At 41.5% G+C, this 26,479-nt stretch overlaps 1 protein-coding gene across 2 annotated transcripts; it reads left to right on the top strand.

Moving 5' to 3' along the window:
• The first annotated feature begins 216 nt into the window (after positions 1–216).
• Positions 217–25,558, top strand: mfn2 (mitofusin 2). Of its 2 annotated transcripts, XM_080294720.1 has the most exons (19): positions 225–557; positions 1,403–1,473; positions 3,033–3,214; positions 4,483–4,618; positions 4,711–4,873; positions 4,951–5,075; positions 10,819–10,927; positions 11,673–11,780; positions 12,331–12,484; positions 16,471–16,538; positions 17,955–18,076; positions 18,291–18,417; positions 18,490–18,594; positions 21,923–22,025; positions 22,503–22,726; positions 22,992–23,147; positions 23,642–23,838; positions 23,945–24,079; positions 25,055–25,558. In XM_080294720.1, exons 3-19 carry the CDS (start codon positions 3,037–3,039, stop codon positions 25,122–25,124), a joined length of 2,280 nt encoding a protein of 759 aa, XP_080150846.1. In that variant the 5' UTR covers positions 225–557; positions 1,403–1,473; positions 3,033–3,036; the 3' UTR covers positions 25,125–25,558. The 2 variants fall into 2 exon arrangements, with proteins under 2 accessions (XP_026009544.1, XP_080150846.1); XM_026153759.2 differs by lacking the exon at positions 1,403–1,473 and having other exon boundaries at positions 217–557.
• Positions 25,559–26,479: the final 921 nt, after the last annotated feature.

Below are 26,479 nucleotides of genomic sequence, written 5' to 3' on the forward strand. Positions count from 1 at the left end.
TTTTTCTAAAATATAGTACTGACGACTCATTCAAACTTACAGACTTTATGAAAAGAGCACAAAATACTGTAAGCACAAATATTTTTGTTCATGGGTAGCAGGAAGCATCAGCTAAAAGCCACGCCCCTGCTACTTCGTGCCACCAGAGGCAAGAGGACCTGGCTGCAGCAGCTGTTCTCCAATCCAGCAGGTGGCGGTATTCCACCTTAGAGCTGTTTGCCATTGACACTAAAGAAGAGAGCGGGTCGCGCAGATAGTAAACGGAATAGTCGACACAATGCTGGAACGTAGTGTGCGCTGGGAAACTATATAAAGATCAACCTTTAAAGTATACTGTTTGACGTCTTTGGGGTTTACTAAAAACCAACGCAGTCAAAGTCAGTGCTTTAAGGTCCTTGGAACACGCGGAGACGCCCCTTGCAGTAGCAGCTAACTTGAGTTATCAGTATAACGTACAGGTGTGTGGGGTCGTGGGGAGCTCGGTGACTTGTAGAGTATTCAGAAGCCTCGGGGGCACAATGTAAGAGGACTGTTTGTGAAGAACGACTGCATCCACGGTAAGGCACACCCACGGCTTTGACTTAGCAAGTCGTTAGTGAAGCTAGCCTTAGCTCCTATCGAAGTTGGTTGACAGGTCAGCTCGTAGCTCGTAATTTATCCTTGAGCAGCTACTCCAGACTGTTAAAAGGACTTTGTGTCATGGTCAAGAACAAAGATGGAGGAACATATGAGAAACAGAAGCTTAATCAGAGATTGTGCAGCCGGAGTACTTGATGACATAGATTAGCTTGCACAAAGATGAGGAAAGCGTCAGTGTTAAAAGAACTTGGCGCAACGTGCCGAGTGTTTCTATTTTATTTGTGTTTATATTAAAAGCAGCATTAAGAAGAGCTTGATGGCACTGCTGCAATATTATCTTCAGCACTGTGTGAAAGGTCGCAGGGGCGGTGACGGAGCGCAACCAGCATGTTTAGCTGGTTTTGACTCTGCATGGATGAGGTGAAGCTTTCATAGATCTGCAGTGCCATCTTTGTCGGTATTCTCATAAACCCGCACTCACATATCGGGGGTGCCGCTAAAAATGATAAAAGAAACTTGCTTAGTGTTCATTTGTGGTTCGAGGCTGATAATTTGTTTCTGATTTAGATATAGCAGTTGTGAGGTCAGTGACTGCTACAGTCTTTCACAGTGGGCACTCTTTTTTTTTTTTTTTTTTTTAATCTTCTTTATTTTAACTTATTATTATTTGTACTATGCTTCATCCAAAGTTTATTTGTAACTTTTGAAAATACATTTCAGATGTTAGGTATTTTGCTGTTTGTTATATTGCTTGTTTATTTAGGTTCTAAAATCACAGAGCCAGCCTTCCTAGTAAGTTTATTCAGTGTGTTACTTTTACCAGCTCTGATGCTGTTGCCCCAGCAGACGACGGCAAAGAAAAAGTACAGTAAGCTTACCACAACTGACTGACAGGTAATCTCCATCATATTGCTGCCCATGTCGAAGGATATCGGCTTCTTAGCAAATAGGGGCTTCTCATTCCGTTCTTGTTTCCAGGCTTTTGTTGGTCATCCACTTCACCCTGTTGTGGATGTGGACGCCCAAGTACTTTTACTCCTTGTCCCAGGATAGACACGGACTGTGTAGCCATCCTCTTCCTTCTGAAGATGACCCTTTAATTTGGTCTTTTTTTTTTACATTTAGGAGCCATTAGTCTGAGAGAGGGAAACAAGGCTGTGCTTAAAAACACTCAGAGCAGAGTGTTGGCCAATGATAATATTTAAATAAATCAGATAATCAGCTGTCAGAACATCAGCAAAGTTACCATAGTGACAACATTATTTGGCTTGGCGCTTAAAGGCTTATAAGACCCAGACTGTAAATGGTATCTTCTTGCTTTAGAGATCAAGAGAAGAAGTTGCTCTACATCAAATCAAATCACTTTTATTGTCACATCACATGTGCAGGTACATTGGTACAGTACGTGTGAGTGAAATTCTTGTGTATGAGCTTCACAAGCAACAGAGTTGTGCAAAATACAATAATGTAAACAAGCAAAATACAAGAATGGCTACATCTGAAACTAATAAATATATGTACAATATATAATAGTATATGCATTTCTGGATGTGTATACTAAATATTTTTCTGTGTGTGTGTGTGTGTGTGTGTGTGTACACATATTTTACAAATTAAATAGAGTAAACAATAAATAAAATATATAAAAATATACAGAGTTGAGACATGTGCAAAACAGTGGCATTACATGTGTGTTCTGTGCTGTGAAAATGTATTCAAAGAGAGAGAGAGTGAAAAACAGCTGCTTTCTGCTTTTCTTAAACCAATCTAAATATAATAGAACTGCATCAAGCACTGAAATGGCACTCCTTTCATTCAAATACCTCCAGATCAAAAAGTATACATCTGTTGCCTTTGAGGAGCACCTTGTGGGAAAGGGGACACATTTTCCTACAATTTGAGGATCAAATGATGGCTCTAGATTGAAAATTGTGGATTCCCCTGCTGGTTGAAGAGAAAAATTTAATTAGATTTATTTTCTGCCCAGCCTGTTGCCTAAATCAGTCCATTGCTGTCAGGTTGATTCGATGTGGAATGACCTCTCTATGTCAAATGTTTGGGAGGAAAGATGCCTAGAGTAAGAAAATTGACAGATTATTGATATGAATGAAGATGTTTGGTAATAAATGTTAAGACTTTATTAACAATAAGCCATGCCTCAACGGTTGTTTTGGTTTCTTTATTAGAAAAATGGTGTGAGAGAGTGTGATAATGATAATTGTAAAGATAACAGTTTTCGTTTACAACAAATAATAGGCTGTCACCAATGAAATGGTCTTTTAAGGCTACCCCTGGCTAGCATGCAGTGCACTATTAGACGAGTATTGGCCGAATTCCTATTTCAGACAGCTTGTCAGTCCAGTTTGCAGTAAGAAAGTAAATGTGCTTGCACTGAATAATGTGTCGCTTTTGCTAAACATACTGGGCGTGTCTGTGATGTTTTATCTCTCTAGTGCCATGTCTCTGGTATTTCCACGACTCAGCACCAACCCATTTCATAGCAAGAAGGAAAAAAGAATCATGGCGGAAGTGAACGCATCACCGCTTAAACATTTTGTCACAGCAAAGAAGAAGATCAACGGGATCTTTGAGCAGCTGGGGGCTTACATCAAGGAGAGTGCTTCCTTCCTGGAAGGTACTACAACACCGAACACACACTCTTACCACTTTACTACACGTAAAAGTCACAAATGTAAAGAGTCTTGCTTGAATTGATATTTTTCTGGACTCTGTCCAAACCGCTATCAGTGTTGCAGTGCTTTCCCAGCTTGTATCTTTGATCCTGCTACCATGCGCTGGCCAGTCCCAGGTAACCTTTGTGCTGTCAGCTGGGATAGACTGTTGTTATTTTATTTCCCCGCAGTACAGATAGCATGACAGCAGCCTGCATGCTTTTTGTCATAGAGACGCTTTAAGCCTGCTGTGGGCACGTAGTACAGTCAGAACATTACTTGGAGACACAAAAAGACAACAGGGACCCTTGCATTCATTAAGGTCAGCTGGCCACAGAAGTAGCACATTCTTCAGTTTTCAAATGCATTTGGATCGATGATTGATTGATTGATTGATTGATCGATCAACTGTGTCATGTTTATGACCTAAGCATCAGACCCCAAAATCCCGAGGGGGCGGGGGGGACTAGACTCATTAATTTAAAAAAAAAAAAAAGTGTTTCTTATCTGATTACTCTATTAACCGATGGATTACTAAAATAATCGATAGTCGTAACCCTAGTCTGTTTCACACTGAATTATGTGAGTGTGCTACATCCTGCAGACGATGAGCTGTGGCTTATAGTCGAGGCACACTGAAGTTCACAGGGAAAATTTATCAGCACAAGCCTGATATACACTTTTAATTCTTATTCCTACTTTTATTTTTTCATGTCTATTTAAGTGCTATTTATGACACTATGTTTGCACTGAAGCACCGCAGCAATTTCCTAATGTTGTAAACCTGCTCAACATTTGGCAATAAACCCCTTTCTGATTCTGATACGGCACTACACAACACAGGAAATCCAATTAACGCAGTAAGATCATGTTGAACGCAAGCACATGTCTGGACAAAGACAAAAAAGATCTCAAAGATCTTCTTTGTCAGATTACCCCACCCCCCCACCTCCACCCCCGCACGCCTGAACCAAAACCTCTGATAATCTGTGGCTGGTTGCTTAGTGTGTTTTGAGTGTGTGTTCTGTTGTTCATGCTACAGCCATCAGTGCTCACAGAGTTTGAATGAGGTGATCTGTGCAGCGTCATACTATTTCTTTCTCAGTCAGGCCTTTTTTGTCATTGAAGGTCTGTGTTTTGATCTTGAGAAGGTGGCATAAATCACTTTGAATGAATATGATAACTTTCAGCATGAAAAGCTAACCTCCGCCTGATGACTTTGACATATTAGAGGCATACAAAAGTGAAGAGCTAGACCCGGTTGCCACGGAGGAGCAGGTCCAGGAGGTCCAGGGTTATCTTGCCAAGGTGACCGGCATTGGAGAAGTTCTAGCCCGCCGGCATATGAAGGTGGTTTTCTTTGGAAGGTATGTACACTTAAAATAAGTGCGAGTTTATTTCATGACTCGAAGTAGAATTGTGTGAGATGCTGATCACAGCTTTGCTACGTGTTCTTCAGGACCAGTAATGGGAAGAGCTCAGTAATCAATGCCATGCTGTGTGACAAGGTTCTGCCATCTGGGATAGGACACACTACCAACTGCTTTCTGAGGGTGGAGGGCACAGATGGGAATGAGGCCTTCATCCTCACTGGAGGCTCTGAGGAGAGGAAGAACATAAAGGTGAGCAAAGCCGACGAAGTCGACTCTGTGTGGAAAGGAAGCTTCATATCTGACTCTTATGTTGTCTGTGGTTCCAGACAGTGAACCAGCTGGCCCATGCTCTCCACCAGGATGAAGATCTGGATGCTGGCAGCCTTGTTTGTGTCATGTGGCCTAAGGCCAAGTGTGCTCTGCTCAGGGATGATCTAGTGCTGGTGGACAGGTCAGATACATGTTTTGTGGAATAATTCTAGGGGTCTTGCAAGTAGTTGAGGCCATTTTTAAAGTCCAGTTCCATTTCCAGAAAATGTGTGGTCCCACTGAAAATGTAAATCAAATTGCAGTGATTTGGAAATCATTTGAATTGTGTGTGTAATAGTCCAAAGACAAGGTGTCAGAGTTGGAAAACTGAGAAATGTGTTCTTTTAAAATATATGTTCTATCTGAATTTGAAGCCACCGACCTGTTTAAAAAGAAGCTGGGACAGGGGTTATAACAGACCTGAAAAGCTTTGCCTTGCTTTTCTCACAACTAACAAACTTGAGAGCATCCTGTGGAGTCTATACCTTGTAGTAAAGTTGTGAAGTTAAGCAATATAAGAATAGTATTTCTGAAGTCAGATTTTGAGATTGCATCACATATAAACATGTCATTCAAAGAATTTGGATTAAATCTCTGCAAGCAAAGCACAATATGAAGACAGCAGTACGCTAAAAAACAAATCAGAGCTTTAGCTAAGGCTGACGACCTCTCCAAGCAGCCTCAGTCAAACACAGAAGCTGTTTTATATTTATTTAGCTGCCCCCTTGAAATCTAAGCTTTATTTTAGCGCAGGGGTGGGCAACTCCAGGCCTCGAGGGCCTGTGTCCTGCAGGTTTTTTAGTTGTGTCCTTGATCCAACACAGCTGATTTAAATGGCTAAATGACCTCCTCAGCATGTCTTGAAGTTCTCCAGAGGCCTGGTAATGAACTAATCATGTGATTCAGGTGTGTTGACCCAAGGTGAGATCTAAAACCTGCAGGACACCGGCCCTCGAGGCCTGGAATTGCCCACCCCTGTTCTAGCGTGACAGCTGCATGCATGACTTTTAAATTTGATCCATTTCAATTTTCAATGGTTACTCGGTGTGCTCAATTCTAACTCTGGCATAGCCTAATAAAGAACACCACAGCGAAATGAACTGACTGAACAGTTATTAATGGTCATGAATGGCCTATAGATGTAACTGATCAGTCTGCGTTGTGGTAGCTATAAATAGGGTTGCAAAGGGGCGGAAAATTTCCGGTAAATTTCCATGGTAAGTTAAGCTTGGGAATTTTGGAAATATTCCATATTGGAAACTTTCCATGGAAATAATGGGAATTATGGAAATTAATGGGAATTTAGGAGAACTAACTGGGAATATATTATTTCCAAGCATAAATATAAACAGAAATCATAAGAAAACCTCCATGCAAAATGTTTTCAACAGATATTTCAACAGATTTATTTGTAAGTACAGTAGAATAGAACACGTTTCAATAACTTGTTTCATGGATGAATAAAAACAGAAATGTTGAGTTCAATATTACCATCCCCTAACCCCGCTCATTCAAAATTGCCCCCTGTCCAAAAATCTCCACAAAGTCCCATTCAAAAGGTTAAATGAAAAATGCCACTTATCCTCCAAAACGTCCCATTAAACATGCAAATCTTCCTTCAAGCAATCCTCTTTTCTCATTTTTGCTCAGTCAATAGACTCTTCCTGGACCTCATCATCATCCAACAACATGTCCACTTCTTCAGCATCCAACTCTGAGTCTTCCTCTTCAGTGTCACTTTCCAGCCTTGTTGAGGATGGCTCTGTGTCAGGCTCAAAGAGCCGTAGGTTTGCCTGAATGCCGACCAGCTTTTCCACTCTCACATTTGTGAGCCTGTTGCGAACCTTTGTGTGGGTGTTCCCAAACGGTGACCAGTTGCGCTCGGAGGCAGCTGATGATGGTGGGATTTGGAGGAGGATGGAGGCTACAGGTGCAAGGGCCTCAGATTCACATAGTCCCTTCCACCAGGTGGCTGCAGATATGTGCTGGCATGACTGCCATATTCCATCCCCTTTCCAAAGGCCTTGCTTTGTTCGATACTTTGCCAAACTGCCTAGAACTTTGCCTTTATCGAGACCCAGGTGGTCAGACATGGCTGTAATGACCGCATAGGCACCGTTGATCTCTTCCCCAGAAAGTATGCCCTTGTCATATTTGGGGTCCAGCATGTATGCTGCATGCACTGACTTCATGCAGAACTCCCTCCGCTGTTCCAATGACTTGACCACAGCCGTTTCCTCTCCTTTCAGTAGTAGGGGAGTGGGCAGAATTGTCTGGATTTCTTCTTTGAGTTTTGCAAAAAGGCACTGGACATCTGACAAGATGGCACCATCCCCCTCTATCTTCGCTATTGCTGCTGCAATAGGTTTGAGGGTTTTCTGACTGCTAGATACTCTTTCCCAGAACACATCATCCAAGATGACCTTCTTGATGTCACTGTCGATGCCTACAGACTGGGATATGGCCATCTCTTGCAGAGACTCCTTTCCCTCCAGAAGGCTGTCAAACATGATAACAACACCACCCCATTGCGTTATGCTGGGAAGCTTCAGTGTAGTACTCTTGTTCTTTTCCTTTTGCTTTGACAGAAATGTAGCGGATGTTACTTGTTTGCCTTTAACATATTTCAGAACTTGCTTCACTCTCTTATTCAGAGTGTCCATTGTTTTTAGTGCCATTATGTCTTTTAGGAGAAGGTTTAGTGTATGGGCAGCACAGCCAATAGTAGTTATATGTGGGTAGGTCTCCTCCACATGTGCCCAGGCAACCTTCATGTTGGCTGCATTGTCAGTGACCAGTGCAAAAACCTTATCTGGTCCAAGGTCATTGATGATCACTTTTAGCTCATCTGCAATGTATTGGCCTGTGTGTCCGTTTTCCTTTGTGTCTACACTCTTGTAGAACACAGGCTGAGGAGTGGTGATTATGTAGTTAATAATTCCTTGTCCCCTGATATTGGACCATCTATCAGAGATGACTGAAATACAGTCAGCTTGGTTAATGGTCTGTTTCACCTTTTCTTGAACTCGACTGAACTCTTCATCCAGTAGATGAGTAGACAATGCATGTCTGGTTGGGGGAATGTATGCTGGTCGGAGAACATTCAAAAATCTCTTCCAGTACACATTGGATGTCAGCATCAGGGGTGAGCCAGCTGCATAGACTGCACGAGCAAAACACTCATCTGCGTTTTTCTGGCTAGTGTCATCCATAAAATCAAAGAATCCTCTGATGCCAGAGGGACCAGGAGCTGATGAGTGGGTATCTGATTCTGATACAGCTGAAACAGATTCATTTTCCCCTTGAGTGGAACTCCTGGCTGCTGCATGTGTTGGGCCTTGAGGAATTTTTTTGCACTTTGCAATGTGCTGCTGCATTTTTGTGGCATTCTTCACGTACGTCTTATCACAATACTTACACATATATACAGATTTCCCTTGTACATTAGCTGGTGTAAAATGTCTCCACACATCAGATGGCGCACATGGCATTTTTCTGTAAAATAAAACAAGAGCTTGTAAAAATGCTAATGCAATGCAAGAGATCGTAATAATACAATTGCAATATGATAATAAACAGATATAAATAGTAAGGCTAGCTAAACAACTGGAATGATCTTCAAAACAAAACAGCCAAATGAGGAAGCTAGCATCTTCTTTATGTTATACTAGCTATGGCTTATTTAGCATCTAACAGATGCTAGCATTTTATTTAGCATCTTATCAGATTGCTATCTACCAGATTAATACATTTTATGTGATATTCACAATTTAAACATTTAATGAATATATTTTCCCATAATATCATCAAAACTTACCTCACTTGTTAAGTCCACAGGCTCAAATGTGTGCCTTTAATACTCTTTGTCCTTCAGGCTCAAAAGTGTGGTCCATGTGTACATGTGATGGAGGCATGCACAGTGCCAGTAGGTGGTCTCAATAGCCATGCAGCAAGCTTGTGCTCTGTACATGTGATTAAGGAATGGCATGGATATTCAAGTGTATTTGAATTGCATTTGTTTGTTTTTGTCAATATTATGCTAAAATATACTTTGCTCAACTATATTTAAGTTCCCTAAGAAGAGCCAACCTTCAATTTTGAAAATTCCCACTTTATTCCCATAAATTCCCGTTAATTCCCATGGAAAGATTCCATCTTTGAAAATTCCGGGAATTTTGCAACCCTAGCTATAAACGGTGTAACAGACTCAGTAGCACTAGGAATACACAAAAAGATTTCTGCATTATCAACTGAATGCTTGAAAACAGTTTGCAACCCTATAGCTTTACAGCAGAGCTTCATTCTGTTTTAATTAGGTAACACTCAGCAGGTTGCATATATGAAAGGCTGCTTCGCTTTTCTACTCATCTGTGGACTTAAAGCACTTTACACAACTTGTGCTTGTACGAATGGGTGAATGCACATCTTTCTAAGTGCTTCATAGCTAACATTCATACTCCGATGGATGCATTGGAGAGCAATTGAGGATTAGTATCTTACCCAGGGATATTTGGCATGTAGACTAGGGGAAGCCAGGAATCGAACCACCAACCTTCCGATCAGTGGATGACCTACTCTACCACCTGAGCTACAGCCACCCCGAGATCACCTGATGGTCGGGGTCATATTTGTCAGGTTATTGGGACCAACCTGCGAACTGTGTTGGATCAGTGATGAGCTACTACGTCATCTATGGGTTTTCTTCTTTTTGTTCTTAATGTCGATGCCTGGGAATCCTCGTGACATCAGCTTTTCCTGTGTAAAACGGTGTCATAGCACATTTAGTCAAATGTTTGCCAGAGAGAGGTGACAGACAGAGACACAGTCAGTGCATGTTGAAGTACATTGTTGTTATGGGACTTTGACAGAAGCTGTGACTGAAGGACCTGTAGGGCCAAAGAGCATCAGACAAGTGAAAACCAGGATGCAAGAAGAAGTTTAACATGCTTTTGCTCCTGCTGAGGTAGAGGGAAGTGTACTCTCTATGGAGGAGCACTAAAAAGGTCACCTCCAGCTTTTGATCCTAGTTTTTCTTCCTGAGACATTTGGGAAGTTGACCGAACCAGGGGTGGGATATCAGAGCCTCAAATTTATATCACAGGATATGAAGGAAATTTGTGATGATGCAGAAAAAAAGAATGGATGACTGATTGCAGCTCACAGACAGCAGCATTTATTAATGCAAAAATAAAGAATGAGCTACTCTCATTGATGGCACACTGCCACTCTGCCAATCTGAATCTATGCCTTACAGTGCCAACAGCAGCATTATATACAGTGATACAGTGTAAGACAGCTGTGAACACAAGTAGCCTGGGTAGTTTTTTCAGGAGAAATGTTTAACAGTTAGAGAGGATAATGTGGATGGCATCATGCTAGTCTGTGGGATGACTTTGGAAGTCAGGAACCTCTTTTGATCTCCAAAGTGAGTGAAGGCAGAGGCAAGAGTTAAATGCTGGAAGCTGAAGTAGCAAGAACGTTGTTCAGAGTTCAGAAAGGAGTTGAGACAAGCTCTGGGGAAGTTCAGCTGTAGTGCTAAGGGTAACTGCAGAGGAGGAGATGCAGAGTGTTGGTGTGACAGAGGAGGATTCTGGGATAGTGTGAGATGAAGGCAGATAATCTGCTGTGGCGACCCCTAAAGGGAAAAGCTGGGCAAACAAGGTGGCGGCTTCGTTACTGTAGGTGGCTGACTTTATGGAAAGATGTTGGCTGACTTGAAGCAGAGTGAGACCGAGGCTTGTCTCACAAAAATGTCCCAAACCGTATTTCTGCTTCACTATAAGAGTATTTGATATTGGATTTAAATTTTCTTTTTAATGAAAGTGGCTGTGCTGACTTGGCGAGGACTCTGATTCTGTTGTTTAACATCATGTTTGCATCTCAAGCCCAGGGATTGATGTTACCACAGAGCTCGACAGCTGGATCGACAAGTTCTGTCTGGATGCTGATGTGTTTGTTCTTGTGGCAAACTCTGAATCCACGCTGATGCAAACGGTAAGAACTGCATGAAGAGATGAGGTTCAAACAGGACTGTTGATGACATGTCAAAACAATCTGAGTGAGGGGATTGTGTGACACTGCTGTGCATTGGGAACATTTTGCTTATATGGTGTTTTCCCTGTCAAAAGTCGTGTGAGGAGAAAACATAATCCAGACAAATAATTTCTTTTAACAGGGACAGGTATTCATGCTTTACCGCCAACACAAATAAATTCAACAACTGACATGCGTAGAACTCTGCAGCTTTGTGCACAAAGAAGCCTGGTTTTTGCACACTGCTGCAGTTTGATGCTCTTGTGGGTAGCTGTTGGTGCTCACAGCTGAATCTTGCTTGCTCAAATGAACTCCCTTTTGACTGTTTGGAAGCAGGAATTTAATTGTATGAGTGCCAATGAAAACATACTACCTTGAAATTATTTACTTGGATTGTTGTTTTGTTTTTGTTTTTTTTTGGCACATGACCTTTGACAGAAGAATAATTCTATAGTTGCCATCAGGAAAGGTCATCACAGATGAATCCAAAGTATTTCAAAGGGTTCTTTTTCTTATGATGAAAGATTTCTGTCCTGATGGGTCTCATTCAGAGTAACAGTGCCTCCCTCAATAATGGTGGTTTGAGTATAAAGAAATGTGAATCTAACTTTTTTTTTTTTTTTTTTTTTTGCCAACCATTTGCATTTTCTCATTCACGGATTCCTTTTTTTTTTTTTTCAAACATTGGTACATTTTCATCTTGCAGGAGAAGTCCTTCTTTCACAAGGTCAATGAGCGACTTTCCAGTCCCAACATTTTCATCCTCAACAACCGCTGGGATGCTTCTGCCTCAGAACCTGAATATATGGAGGAGGTCAGTTATGGTGTATACACAAAGTACTTCTTTATGGCTGTTGTAACACTAGCAAGAGTGTCCACTTCAGTTTAGCATTTACCATTTGATGTCTCACATGGGACATTTTGGTCTCCTAACAGCTAAAGAGGTGTCCTTGTTGCTGTGGTGGGCAAATTTAAAGACACGATGATGACTTTGTTAAAGTTGTGTGTGCATGAATGCGTATTAGCTGTCAGGAGGTACTACAAACCTTAAGATGGTCCTTATTGTGGCTTGTTGGTTACACACTAAAGGGCACTGTTCCAGGAGAAATCACCTCAAAACTCTCAATACCTGTCTAAAGATTCATTTTTTTAATAATGTGTTAGTCTGATGCTGCAGTGTGTCCTCTTTGCCTTGTATTAGAAGTTTCTAAGAGAGTTTATGAAACGTTTCTATTTAATTTTTCTTAATACCGTAAATGTATAAATCTCAATGTGGCATCACTTCCTCATCCAAAGAAAGCTTTGTTCTGGTAGGCTTTGCCTTTGTGATCCTTGCTAATTTAAGTGTGTTCTTGCTCAACCAGGTCCGTGGGCAGCATATGGACCGTTGCACTAATTTTCTGGTGGATGAATTGGGTGTAGTGGACCGAGCCCAGGCTGGTGACCGTATATTCTTCGTTTCTGCCAAGGAAGTACTTCAGGCTCGTGTGCAAAAGGCTCAAGGAATGCCTGAAGCAGGTGAGGGAACCAGTCTGCGCAATCAAAACTCTGGAAAGGTTTGAATTTTGAAATACGCAGCAAAAAAAGTTCCTTGACAAGCTCTGTACAATGATAAGATTGTACTAGATCGATCGGGGCCCAAGTTGTTGACTGCCTCTGGTGCTGTTGGCCAGTGGAAGGCTGGTAGGTACTGGGCTACTGTTGGCTGAAGATGAGACGGTGAGAGAGGAGAAAAGGCAGGATTGTGGAGGAGTGGGTACTTTAAATGTAAGGACCATGACTGATGTGATGGACAGGATGAAGGTAGATGTTTTGTGCATGCAGGAGACAGAGTGGAAGGTAAGCAAGGCCAGAAAACATTTTCTGCTTTTCTTTACAGCCATGTGACAAGGTTATTAATCCCATCATGGTGCCACACAGCCATTTGTGAGTGTCTGTAGCTAAGGAGGTAGAGGAGGTCATTTATCTAATCAGAAAAGCTGTTCCCATCTCCATTCTGCATGCCAAAGTATCCTTAGGAGTACTACTAACCCCCAAGTTTCTCTCTGGTGCATTTATTGGAGTGTTAATGTTAGAAAAAATGTACTTCGTGTAGAAAGAAAAGTCCTTGTATGAATGGCTGAATGAGGCGTGTTGTGTTAATTGCTTTGAGTGCTCGAATATAAAAGCGCTATATAACAACCAGTCTATAACATAGTAGGCTTGACCAGTAACAATGTAACATTAACAAGTCTAGTCATAAATACGAAGTCTGTAATGTACATGCAATGTCCATTTAAAACTTCAACTTTACCTTTGACTTCCTTGTAGCATGCTGTTAGTTTTGTCAGTGGAGAAAAAAAGGTGGGATGGGGTCACATCCCTGTCTTAAACATGATTTAGTATCCTCTAAATATTTTACTTTCATACGCCACTCTTTGGAAAGCCTGTGTGTTGAATTGTGTGCTGTTTGTTTCTCCAATGGCTCTGTTTGTGTTTTTACCAGCTTCTTTCTTTATGCAGCACTCAGCTCTGCTCACTCACTAAACCTCAACAGCACCATCTGTTGGACTAAAAGTGCAATTGACTTTAGTATATAAATAAAATATCACACGCACAGCACCTCTGCATACATAGGTTTCTATGGCTATGTCCACACATACACAGATATTTTTGAAAACGCAGATTCTTCTATGCGTTTGGGCCTTTCGTCCACACGTAAACTGTGCTTTCAGTCACGGAAAACTTGATCATAAAATGCAGATTGTAACCATGATCATGACCACCGATCAATAACCAGTGATCAAAGACCGTTATGAACCTGGCAGTCATAGTAGGGGTGGGTTTTGATAATCGATTTATCGATTAAAATCGATTCTGGCTTGGATAACGTGATATCGATTCATTAAAATCCTGAATCGATTTTTTTAATATAAATTAATTTTGCCCGAAATGCCAGAATCACAAAATTTCGAAAACCACCAAACAGCTAAAACAGCTTTAAATGAGAGCAGGTACACGGATTCTGCACAAAGACTTAAACACAAAGCGCGGACCTGCGGATCAGAATCAGTGAGATGTCGCCTTTCTCACCCGACGGCACGGACACGGTCGGGGCTGAAAACCGACAGCTCACTGACTCTGATGTTTCAGCGGGTCCACACTTTGTGTTTATGCCCATTTTGCGCTGATTCTAAAGGTGTTAGTTTTATCTCTCTCCAAACAATATTGACCGAACCAGCAGCAAAAGAAGATCCAAACTACGCTTCACATAAACATCGTCATGAATTCACTCTGACTTTTGCTGTTTTGCTTCCACCGCACTTCATGCACAGCTCTCTCTCTCTCTCTTGCTCTCTCTGTACTTCAAGAACAGTTTCCAGTCTAAAATCTCTTTTTTCTGTATTATTCGCTTTCTTATTACGCACAAGTTGTTTACAGCGCTGTCGGCTGCTGTTTTTTTCCTTTCACTTACTTCCAAAAGAAAGCCTCATTTCTGCCGTTCAATAGGCTTCTGAACAAATTTAAACTTTTTAAAATTATGCAAAATGCAAAACGCTTAGCCGTGTCTCTAATAAAACCGCTGTAACTTCAGAGGTAATGTTCATATGTTGATTAATGGTTTTATTTTGTTTTTGATGTACTGCAGAATATTTTTATAAAATCCCAGGCCAGGAAAGTCGCCTTCATGTTTTTCTGTTTTATCTTCAGCTACTTTGACACAAAGGCATCTGCTGTGATGCTTACACCTTTGATAAAGTCTGGAAAGTGTCAGCTTCCTTTTTATAGATACAAAAATATGTAAATGTACCGATCTGAATTATAATATTTCTGACTGTCTGAGGCAAAATTTCCCAGATTCGAATTGAATTGAATTAAATTGAATCGAATCGAGGATCGAATCGATTCAGGACCTTGTGAATCGGAATACATACACGGGTATTTTTAAAAACTGAGATTTTTCATTTAAATGGAAATAACGTGGCGTCACGCTGTGATGCCACGTTGTTGTTGTTTACATGAGAGAAATTTCTAGAATAAAAAAATACTGTCGCTGTTAATCTTACTATCTGCAGTTTTTACACGCTTACATATACACACACACAGTTACTGTCCCTCCATTTACAAAGACAGAGGCATCAGAGTGAACTTCGGACGTGGCTTCTACATTCAATACAGACGCTCTCACAACGCAAATTGGTTTTAAATAAATGTAATTTCTTTTAAATTAAATTTATGTATGTTGTATACATTTTTTTTCATTCCTAAGTTGTGAGTCTACACCAGCCAAAATACTGTCTTTAGTTATTAACATTTGAAATGATGACGGCACTTGAAAAGTAACGCAAAATTAGCTGCCTTTTCAGAAAAACACAAACTTTTCAGAAGTACTTGAGATTTTATGAACGTACAAAACCCGGTTTACTCTTTCCCTCCCAGACTTCTTGACTTCTGATTGGCCAACACTTCTACATGGTTAGGATGGCATGGATTGGCATGTTCTTCAGAGCGTTTAACTTTGTTTTTGGCGTTTACATGTGGATGGAGATTTTTTTTTTTTTTTTTTTTTTTTTTTTTTTTTTAAACGAAAATGGAAAATCTCAGTTTTCGAAAATCCGTGTATGTATGTACGTAGCCTATGACTGCCAGGTCCATAATGATCTTTGATCACTAATTATTGATCAATGGTCATGATCATGGTTACAATCTGCTCTTTATGATCAAGAAATTGACCAGGTAAGACCCCAGGTGCAGGCTGTGTAGAGATGCTCATGAGACAATCCAGCGCATAACAGCAGGGTGCAAGATGCTATCAGGCAGGACATACATAGAGCGCCATAACCAAGTGGCCGGCATAGTGTACAAGTCCCGAGGTCACCACCCGACGGCGTTGAAGAATGTCCGAGCTAAGATCCTGTTAGATTTCCAGATACAAATGGACAAATTGGTAATGGCTAACCAAGATAGCCAGATGGCTATACCGAATGAAAGCAACATCAGGAAGAAGGAACATGAGAAGCAGGAGAAGTACCGAGGGTTCAGAGAAGAGGTGGAGGGTGAGGGGTAACAGTGGTCCCAGTGGTAATTGGAGCACTTGGTGCAATGACCTACAAGCTAGGCGAGTGGCTCCAGCAGATCTCAGGAACAACATCCAAGAACTCCGTCCAGAGGAACACCGTCCTAGATACTGTGTAGGACCTTCAAGCTCCCAGGCCTCTGGTAGAGGCCCCAAGCTTGAAGGATAGACTGCCCGGAGGGGCGAGGGGGGAATTTATTTTTTAATATAAAAATAAATGGATATATTTATATTAATTAATTATTAGATTACTGATAAGTATTAGAAAATGTTTAATTTGGCTTATTCTTTGTGTTTAAATAGATTTAAAAAAACACAGAATTCTTGTGCCACGTAAAAGTTGTATGTGATCTGTATAGTTTTTTGAGTTTGAATAGACTTTAAAGTGAGGTGATTAAAAAGTGTGAAACCCACTGTAGCGCACATTCTCACTCCTGTGCTGTTTCAGGTGGCGCTCTTGCTGAAGGATTTCAGGCCAGAATGTTTGAGTTCCAGAACTTTGAACGGCGTTTCGAGGTAAGATCCTCAAAACTAGAAATGAGATTTGATCTAATTTCTGTATGTTTGAATCGGTATGCTACATATGATTCAAACATATGTAGCATACATCTATGTGAAATTTCATACATCTATGTGAAACGCACAATTGGAAATCCTAACATCCATCTGTACGTCAGTGGGAAAATATATTCAAAAAATGTCCACCTTATACTTTCCTACACTTAAATTTGGGCTTTGCTTTTGTTTTATTAATTTTAATATAAAGTAATCCAGTCAGTGAGGTGATGTGAGGGGGGGGGGGGAGGTTTCCACAAAGGGTGGTATCTCTTCCCCTGAGCCTCCGTTTTCTAGCTATTTTTCTTGCAGATATACTGATAGGGTTCCAGATTGTGTTATGTTTCTGGTGTGATTCACATGCATTAACCTGATCCCATCAGCTGCTTGCACGGCTTGGTAGTAAGATGGTGTAAAAATCAGAGTTTCTGACTCCAGCTTGTCGGTCTGGTGAACCACCTGTCACCCAACTTGAAACAGTCTCGTCCACAGTACTCATTCATAAAGTGTTTTACAAACCCGAACATTATGACCAACAGATGCATTTTACTTTCTCAGTGCAGCTAGCCAAACAACACAGAGTCAATTACTGGTAAAGGGGGAGACGGAGAAAGCAGATATTCTTGATTTGTTACCATAAAATCCATTGTTGTAGCCAGGGACAGCACAACAGTTATCCTCTTAAACTGTTTTTTAGTTTTACTGTTCTTATTGACCGCAACCAACCAACCAACAAACTCTGGGATGTCACATTTTGTACTGGAAAAAGATGGCGCTAAACATGTTATAAAAAGCACTTATTTCATAAATCCAGCTACATAGAGTTTTATCTATGCCAGTTTTTGAAAGCAGGGCTCCATGGTGTAAATTAGCTTTCACATAGAGCTTTCTGTGCCTGCACTCATCATGTCATTGTATTTTTATTTATTTTTTTCACTGTCCTGTCTGTGACTGTAGCAATCAGAATTATTGTCTGAAGGCCAATAAAAATGCCCAACAGATTTATTTTTCCAAGTGCACCATTACTGCTTTTGCTATACTGGTCCACTTGATGTCATACTTTAATAGATTTCAGGATTTTTATGTTTTTACTTCGGTTCTGTTATTACAATCAGAATAGACAGGACTGGGGTATGGGGTATTATACATGATTATATATCCCTATCTGTAAATAACGACTATCATGTTAATTAATGCGCATTGTCCCGTTGAAATAAAAAAAATATTCTTATGCAGATTATGTAACTTAGTCTAACTACATTTGTGATTTAAAGCTGGAAATTTACCTTCAATTCCATCAGATCCAGGGTCATTCAGTTGCATTCTGTCATTTTTCTTGATTTGATATCTGAATTGCTGTCTGTCTGCTGTATTTAGGAGTGTATATCACAGTCTGCCGTGAAGACCAAATTTGAGCAGCATACAGTGAGGGCCAAGCAGATCTCTGAAGCCCTGCGTCACATTATGGATTCGGTATACATTGCTGCACAGGAGCAGAGGTGAGTCTGTGATTAAAAGCAGTATTTGTATATGCTGAGACTTTAAACCACAGACCCCCAAAAAGCATTGCCCTCCTCTTTTAGCCACAGAGTGCCTGGGGAAAGAATTCCCATAAATGGTTTTCATTGTGATTAAGACCCATGTGTGCAGCACATCTCCATCTTTAATAGACTTTCATTTTAAACTTAAAAAGCTGTGTGGGTTGGTGTGTAGAGTCTATTGTTTGGAGACCAAAGAGGACCGTCAGGACCGATTAGAGTTCATCGACAAGCAGTTGGATCTACTGACCATGGACTGCAAGTCCAAGATCAAGAAGATTACTGAGGAGGTGGAGAGACAGGTGAATTCTGGCACAGTGTGACTGTCCTGGTTTATGTGGATTCAGCTAAAAAGAGGGTGGTTGTTCTTTTAGGTTTCTAATGCCATGGCAGAGGAAATCAGGAAGCTCCATGTGCTGGTGGACGACTTCCATATGGACTTCCATCCATCACCAGTGGTGCTCAAGGTCTACAAAAATGTGAGTTTAACTTTAGCATATTCTTAGACTTTTACATTTACTCAGGGCCTTCTCGATATGACGTTCTTCTGCTTCCCTGGCCGCTGTGTCTGTGAGGATGCTATTCGTTGTGTGTTGTAGCATCCTGAGGGCACCCAGTTTGTGCTCCAGTGGATGATGAGAGTCAAACTCTAAATACTGATCCGTATGCTTTGGTCTCCAGTACACGTCAACTTTTAAATGTACCCTATTACTGATGGAAATCTCACAGTCTAACAAGGCTAACCTATCATTTTTTTCATATCCTCCCTGGTCAATCATTAAGGAACTGACCTCACAGCCCATTGTTCACCACTGGTGCTAGTTCCAGTCATTATGCAAACTTGAATGAGTGATGAAATATTTCTCCTACTGACAATGCTACGTCCAGATGAACAGAATCAACTTTTCAGGTGTAGTGAAAGTACATCAAGGTATGTTAATTGCACAATATTGTCCATGAATTCTACTCTCTGCCAGAAAATCCTGAAAGAGAATGTTTGACCATCAGTTCATGCTCTGAAGCTCAAGCCACCTGGGTTATGCAGCACAACAGTGATCTGAAAAACAGAAGCAAGTCCACCTCTGAATTTCCCAGAAAAACAAAATGAAGGTTTTGGAGTGGTGTAGTCAAACTCTGGTCTTAAATCTGATTGTGATGCTTTGGCATGACGTTAAACAGCCCATTCATTCCTAAAAATGCCTCCATTATAACTGTATTAAAATAATTCTGCAAAGAAGAGTCGGCCAAAATTTCTCTTCAGTGATGGGGAAAACTCATTGCCAGTTATCACAGATACTTGATTGCAATTCTTGCTGACAAAGAGTGGTATAACCAGTGATGATTTAGAGGGCAATCACTTTTTCACACAGGAAACATCTATGTCAGAGAGTAGACACAGAACCATATAGACCAGGGGGTCTCAAACTCAGAGGAGCTGTGGGCTGCTGCTGCCGCCACTGTCATCTCATTGGAGGGCCACTTAAGTGATCAAGTAGAACAAAAAGAAAAACCAAGAAAATATCCACAAATATTTCCAAAAATGTAGTGCTTTTCTTTATTTTAAATATTCTATGATAAGAAAAATCTGCAAAAGTAAGCACAATTGTTTTTCCCCCTCACTCTTAGCTAACTGAAGCCTTTCATTGAACTACCAAATAAACAAATTTGTACTCTCTTTCTGGCCAGACACGGGGCAGCACTTCTGCTATCATTTGCAGACATGAGTGTACACATTAGTGTTTGACTCTCTTACTGAACTAACACAGTTTGTACTCTGTTTTTACCTCGGCCAGGTCCACGACTCTGAACCATGGTAAAGAGACCTCTGGTTAATACGTCGGGTTCCGTGTCGGGCTGGTAGCCGGTAGTTAGCTTTACTGTCTGGGTCAACTTTGCTAGCGAGAGACAGAGAGAGGCGTTAAAAGGCTGCTCCAACAGGACTTTATTGTTTCGGAGGCGGCGAACACAGTGTACAGTTGACTCTTAACAGCTTACTTACAACTGGGCTCGTCAGGCACTCTGCAATGACTGTAGTGGTTATTATATTTACGTGCTTCATCTTCCGTTTCTCATCGGTCGCGACTTGTTTTCAACTCTCCGTTCTCTCTCTCTCTCTCTCTCTCTCACACACACACACACACACACACACACACACACACACACACACACACACACACACACACAATATGAGTGGGGCAGTCCCACTCATTTTCCCTGCTGCACAGACCACATTGTTTGTGATGTTTATAGACCCTTCACTACATGAACTATGACGCGCTGGGCAACTCTTCAACCCCTTTTTCAGCATTTTGGCCAATTCTCTCTAAACATTTTGCCTTTTATGTTTAGTCAGGTCAGTTGTGGCCCCCAAAAGCCCTTCTCCAAAAGATGGAAATCTACTCACTGACATTGACACTTGCCCCATCCCACCATCCACAGAAAGTCACAATCTGGGTCTCACTTTGGACTCCACAGTTTCATCCCAGGGTCATATAAGGGATGATATCAGGACCGTGGACAGCTCCTTGGGGCATTTGAAGTAGCAGAATGTTTCAACATCGCTTGAAAAAAAACTGCCAGCTTTTGAACCAAAGCCTCCCACTTGTCGCGTATATCTGAAACATTTTGTCCTGATTCCTGCAATTTGAGATTATGCTCGTTGAGATGTCCAGTTCTATCAGCAAGATACTTTCTACAGATAAGCCATCTAACAGCACAGTGGAGCGGGATGTCTTTGTATGAGCTATCCATCTCCTCGAGCAGAGACTGGAATTGGCAGTAAGTTAACGTTCCTGGGCCTGAAGCTGATTTTCACATACCAACATCCCCAGTGTGTGCAGCTTTGCTCTAAGGTCCAAGACGTATTAAATCTGGCTTTTAGCTGGGCTTGGACCTTCCCTCCAGCTTCCCTTAACCAGGTCCAACACCCCCGTGACCTGGAGTACCTCAGCAAACAACTGAGGGTCTAATCAGCGATCCAATTGCGTAAATCCTCGTGAATGAACTTTCAAATCATGGACTTTAAAGTCTTTTTCAGCCTCTCCACCAGCCTGTCAGTCTGAGGGTGGTAGACACTAGTCCAAACAGATTTAATGCCAAATAATTCATACAGCTCTTTAAGTGTAGCTCAGAAGGGGTGTAGCCTCAGGAGGTAGAGCAGGTCATCTACTGACCGGAAGGTTGGTGGTTTGAACTCTGGCTCCCCCAGACTGCATACCAAATATCTTTGATATTAAGATATAAATATCAAGATTTTAACCCAAAGTTGCTCTCTCATGCATCCACCTTTTAATGTTAGAATCTTAAAAGCACAGAAGAAGTGCTTGTGTGAATGGGTGAATGTGGCATGTTGTATAAAGCCCTGAGTCCTGAGTGCGGGAGAGTAGAAAAGCGCTACATAAGAATCATAAGACTTCAGTTACCATTTACCATTTAAGTGTGCAGTCAAATAAGACCTGATAATGGGTACAAAGAGGCTTTTGGAATGGTCGGCTGGTTAACCATCTGACACTTCAGGCAGGATGCACACCATCAGCGCACATTCTTTTGGATGCCCGGCCAATAAAATATACCTTTTTCCATATCATCATTTAGTTTAGATGTTTGTTAGCGGCCCTGAACCTACACAGTAGAAAAAAGGTTGTCAATTTCCCCTTGTGGGACTAATAAAGGTATATCAATAATCAAAGGTGTCAGTGAAAGAGACATGCAGATTGTGGTCTGTAATGACATCTTATATAAGGGATTGTCGTTAAACCTTTCAAAAAAACTAATGCTTTAACATTTCTTTGTCATTGTTTGTTGTAGGAACTCCATCGGCACATAGAGGAGGGCCTGGGCAAGAACATGTCGGAGAGGTGCTCCACCTCCATCAGCAGTGCACTGCAGACCACACAGAATGACATGATTGGTAATATGTCCACCTTTCTACTTCAACAGGCTCTGGTTTACGTTAAGCCACTATGAGGTTTTCAGCTATGATTGCCAAACACATGTGTATTTGTGGCATGCAACTAGTTACACTATATGGCAGGGGTGGGCAATTCCAGGCCTCGAGGGCCGGTGTCCTGCAGGTTTTAAATCTCACCTTGGGTCAACACACCTGAATCAAATGATTTGTTCGTTACCAGGCCTCTGAAGAACTTCAGGACATGTTGAGGAGCTAATTTAGCCATTTAAATCAGCTGTGTTGGATCAAGGACACATCTAAAACCTGCAGGGACACTGGCCCTTGAGGCCTGGAGTTGCCCACCCCTGCTATATGGAATAGTTATTGTTTGAAAATTGTGTTGTTGTCGTTATTGCTGTCGTGTTGTAATTCAAAGCCAAGCAGAAAATAATTATTTATTTTCACAATGACGCTGCTGTTTTCTGTTCATGTGTGCAGAGGGTCTGAAGCCTTTGCTGCCCAGTGCCGTGAGAGAGCAGGTTGACAAGCTGGTGCCTCGAAGTCAGTGCTTCAGCCTCAGTTATGACCTCGCCTGTGACAAGCTTTGCAGTGACTTTCAAGAAGATATCAGCTTCCACTTCTCTCTGGGCTGGACCATGCTGGTCAACCGCTTCCTTGGACCCAAGAATACCCGACGCGTTCTCATGGGCTACAATGACCAGGTAACATTGCCAGAAGCATAAACTTCCTCAAAGTGTCTACATAAGCAACATTGTATACAATTAAAAAGCATATTTGATGCATAGAATCCTGAAACAAAAAGCATAATCACATACCTAAATTGATATAGAAAGCTTCCTTTTCACCTTCAGCTGTGTCCTACTGTTGGACATGACTAGAATAAAACCAGGACAAAAAGACCAGAGCTGGATTGATCTGTACAGGGCCGTGTGCTTTGTGAGGTTATTCGCTGTGTTGTCCATACAGGTTCCTCGCCCAATGGCCTTGACACCGGTCAGCACCAGCATGCCTCCATTTCCACAAAGCGCCATGACCCAGGAGGAGCTGATGGTCTCTATGGTGACCGGTCTTGCTTCCCTCACCTCCCGTACTTCCATGGGTGTTCTTGTCGTTGGTGGAGTGGTGAGGATCTACAAACGCACCGCACACAATTAGAATTGAATGAAATATTAAGGAAACAGATCTGTTTTGGTGTTCCAGAATCAAAGAGGTAGTGATGGGCAACAAATGTATTATAATGCTCTACAGAGTGAATTGCAAAGCTCTGAAAATGGGACAGTACTTGCTTTTCCTGTTGTGGGATGGGAGTTGAAATGATCTGAACTGTGATGTTTTTGATTACGTGCTGGCAAAAAGCACAATAAAACCACAGCAACAGTGTTTACTCACCACCTGTAACACTTGCCAGAAAGGCTTTCTCATTAAGTTCATCATTTTATCATAGTTTTTATTAAAGAGGTATTCAAATTTTTGCACTATGAAGATTCCAAACTAACTTTTTGAATGCTGATTTTATTTCCTCATGCCTTTTGTTATTTCATAATAGCCAACCATTAAACGTAGACTTAGTGCTCAGCCTATGTTTCAGCCTGACCTTGGTCTTTCATTCTGTGTAGATCTGGAAAGCAGTGGGCTGGCGTCTCATCGCTTTGTCACTGGGCCTTTATGGGCTCCTCTACATCTATGAGCGGCTCACCTGGACCACCAAGGCCAAAGAAAGAGCCTTTAAGAGGCAGTTTGTGGATTACGCCAGTGAGAAGCTACAGCTCATTGTCAGTTACACTGGATCAAACTGCAGCCACCAAGTCCAGCAGTGAGCACACATAATTAGACTAATGTTACAGGAGAGAATGCCAAGTATATTTGTGATCCAGCACTGAATATTGTCGAGCCTTTCTAACGCTGTGTGTGGTTGACAGGGAATTGGCTGGGGTATTTGCTCAGCTCTGCCAGCAGGTAGACATCACCCGTCAAAATCTTGAAGATGACATCACTGACATGAACAGCAAGATCGAGCTGCTGGACAGCCTCCAGAGCAAGGCTAAGCTGCTACGGTAAAAATGCTAACCTCAACTGTGGCTCTTTGCTCATGCATGCTGTGTGTCTCTCTTTACAATGTAGAGTCTTGGGCGGAGTGATGAGGAGCAAAGTCCTGACTATCAACATATTTCCAGTTAAAATGAAATTGCAGTGGTGGAAAGAGCGAGTTAACTGTCAAACTTGTAAAACACTAGGCATTATTAAACATTTTGTTCACAGGTTACAGGTGACAAGCTATTTCAAAGAGTTCTAGGTTCCAACCTGCTGACAAGCTGGGGTCTTTCTATGTGGTGTTTGCATGTCCTCCCTGTGCCTAAATGGGTTCTCTTCAGTATCTGGGCTTGCTACCACAGTTCAAAGACAGGCACATTAGACTAATTTATGATTTGGAATTGGCCATAGGTGTGAATATGAACAGTTGTTTGCATTAGCCCCGTGAAACTGGTGATGCATGCTTCACACTAAATAAATTTGTAGGGCTGGTGTGATTCATCAAGTAATTCATTTAAAAATGGACACATTCTATGCTTTTATATGATGATGTAAACATGAGTTTTGCCCACATGTGTGACTAAAAAAAGACCTGCAACAGAAATGTAATTAACAGCAGCATGTGAATAAAACTCCTGACAACATTAAACCCAGACAGCCCCCAGTTTTTAGCAAAAACATTGATAACACAACTGCAGAGAGTGAAAGAAAACATGTTTCTGGTCCAAAAAGAAAAAGCAGCACATAAACTGGAACCTCGAAGTCCACCAACTACACCAGGCTGTGCCAGGTTCCAAACTGAGTTGTGCAGCCATTCACAGCAGGGTCAGAGTGTTTTTTGCACTATGCCATGTTCAAGCATGATCTCAGGATGACTATATTTCTGATCAACACATGCTGTTTGCAGGTGTCTCTTTTAAACATGCAACTTGTTGCATAATTGTCTATTTTTTATTTTTTATTTTTTTAAACGTGTGTTTGCATTTGTGCCTTTTCAGGAATAAAGCGGGCTGGCTGGACAGTGAGCTCAACATGTTCACCCAGCAGTATCTTCATCACAGCAAGTAAAACCAGGTGGAACATCCTCAGAGGGAAAGAGTGGCACCGGAGCAACGTTTTGTACATCTGTTAATGGTTCCTCACAGGTGTATTTGAAGTCACTGAGAGAAATACTAACATTACTTTTAACAGAAGGCGTGGTTTGGATATCTGACATAAGTTGAAGGAGCTGCTAATTAGTTGTCATGTAGTTGTGTAGACGTGATGCCAGGATCAGTCTGTTGAGCTTGTCCGTGTTCAGTTGTGGTAATGTGCAAATGAACATGAACTGGCCATCTGTTGATGGCTCATCAGCACTGATAGGTCACACCCACCACCTTCTGTCAAAAACTCTGTCACGCTGTCCTTTAATGGAATTCTGCTTAACCTGGTACTTTCCGCCTGTATAGATGTGATTTTGTGTATACATGTGAACACTGGACAAATACAGAAGTAAGACACTCCACCAGTGAGTGTGTGTGTGTGTGTGTGTGTGTGTGTGTGTGTGTGTGTGTGTGTGTGTGTGTGTGTGTGTGTGTGTGTGTGTGTGTGTGTGTGTGTGTGTGTGTGTGTGTGTGTGTGTGTGTGTGTGTGGGTGGGGTCATGGTAGTCCATGATATTCCATTGCGTCATGATGACACACACAGACATTTGATGTGCATTTCCTTTATTATTGCTACTGATAAGACACCACACATCCGAATGACTAAAAACATCAGAAATTGCTTTGCAGTTAAATAATAGGAGATTTTATATAACCTTTTATTCTTTTTCTTGTGACGTTGTCAGATTAAGCCACTCTTGCTGTTGCAGATGTAAGGCTTTACTTTGATATGTCCCACCTGCTTACACATTGTTATAGATAAACTACACACACTTGAGTGAGACAGCATTTCCACCATAACAACGAACGTCTGAGGAAAGACAAAAGGATGTTGACCCAGCCTCCAGAGTCTAATCGGAGCAAGCTCAGTCTTACCTTAAAGGATCTGGGGCCAGACATTAGTGGACACTGCCCCCCAGACGTCTGGTCCATGTCTTGATATGTCAGAACACTTTGATTGTTATTATTTATTTATTTATTTTTAGTCTCTTTAAAACAGCTGGTCATTGTTGCTCCGACTTGTAAAATGACAGAGGACAGCTGCACAGTTGGGCCTTTGTTAAGCAGTAGCAGTGAATAATAAGATACAGCAGGTTTTGGATACTCACAGAGTACTTGTTAAGAGCAAACATTCACTGTTTGTTTGCTTTCTGATGCTCTCTGATTAGAAGAACATTTAGAAACTTTTAGAAATGGTTTGCTTCACCTGCACCATTTAGCAGAATTGCAGAAAAAAAAAGACTAGAGCCACACAGTTGAGCTTAGACTAGCTAAAGTAAAG

Source organism: Astatotilapia calliptera, chromosome 20 (assembly GCF_964374335.1).
Source record: "Astatotilapia calliptera chromosome 20, fAstCal68.1, whole genome shotgun sequence".
In the NCBI taxonomy this organism is placed as follows: domain Eukaryota; kingdom Metazoa; phylum Chordata; class Actinopteri; order Cichliformes; family Cichlidae; genus Astatotilapia; species Astatotilapia calliptera.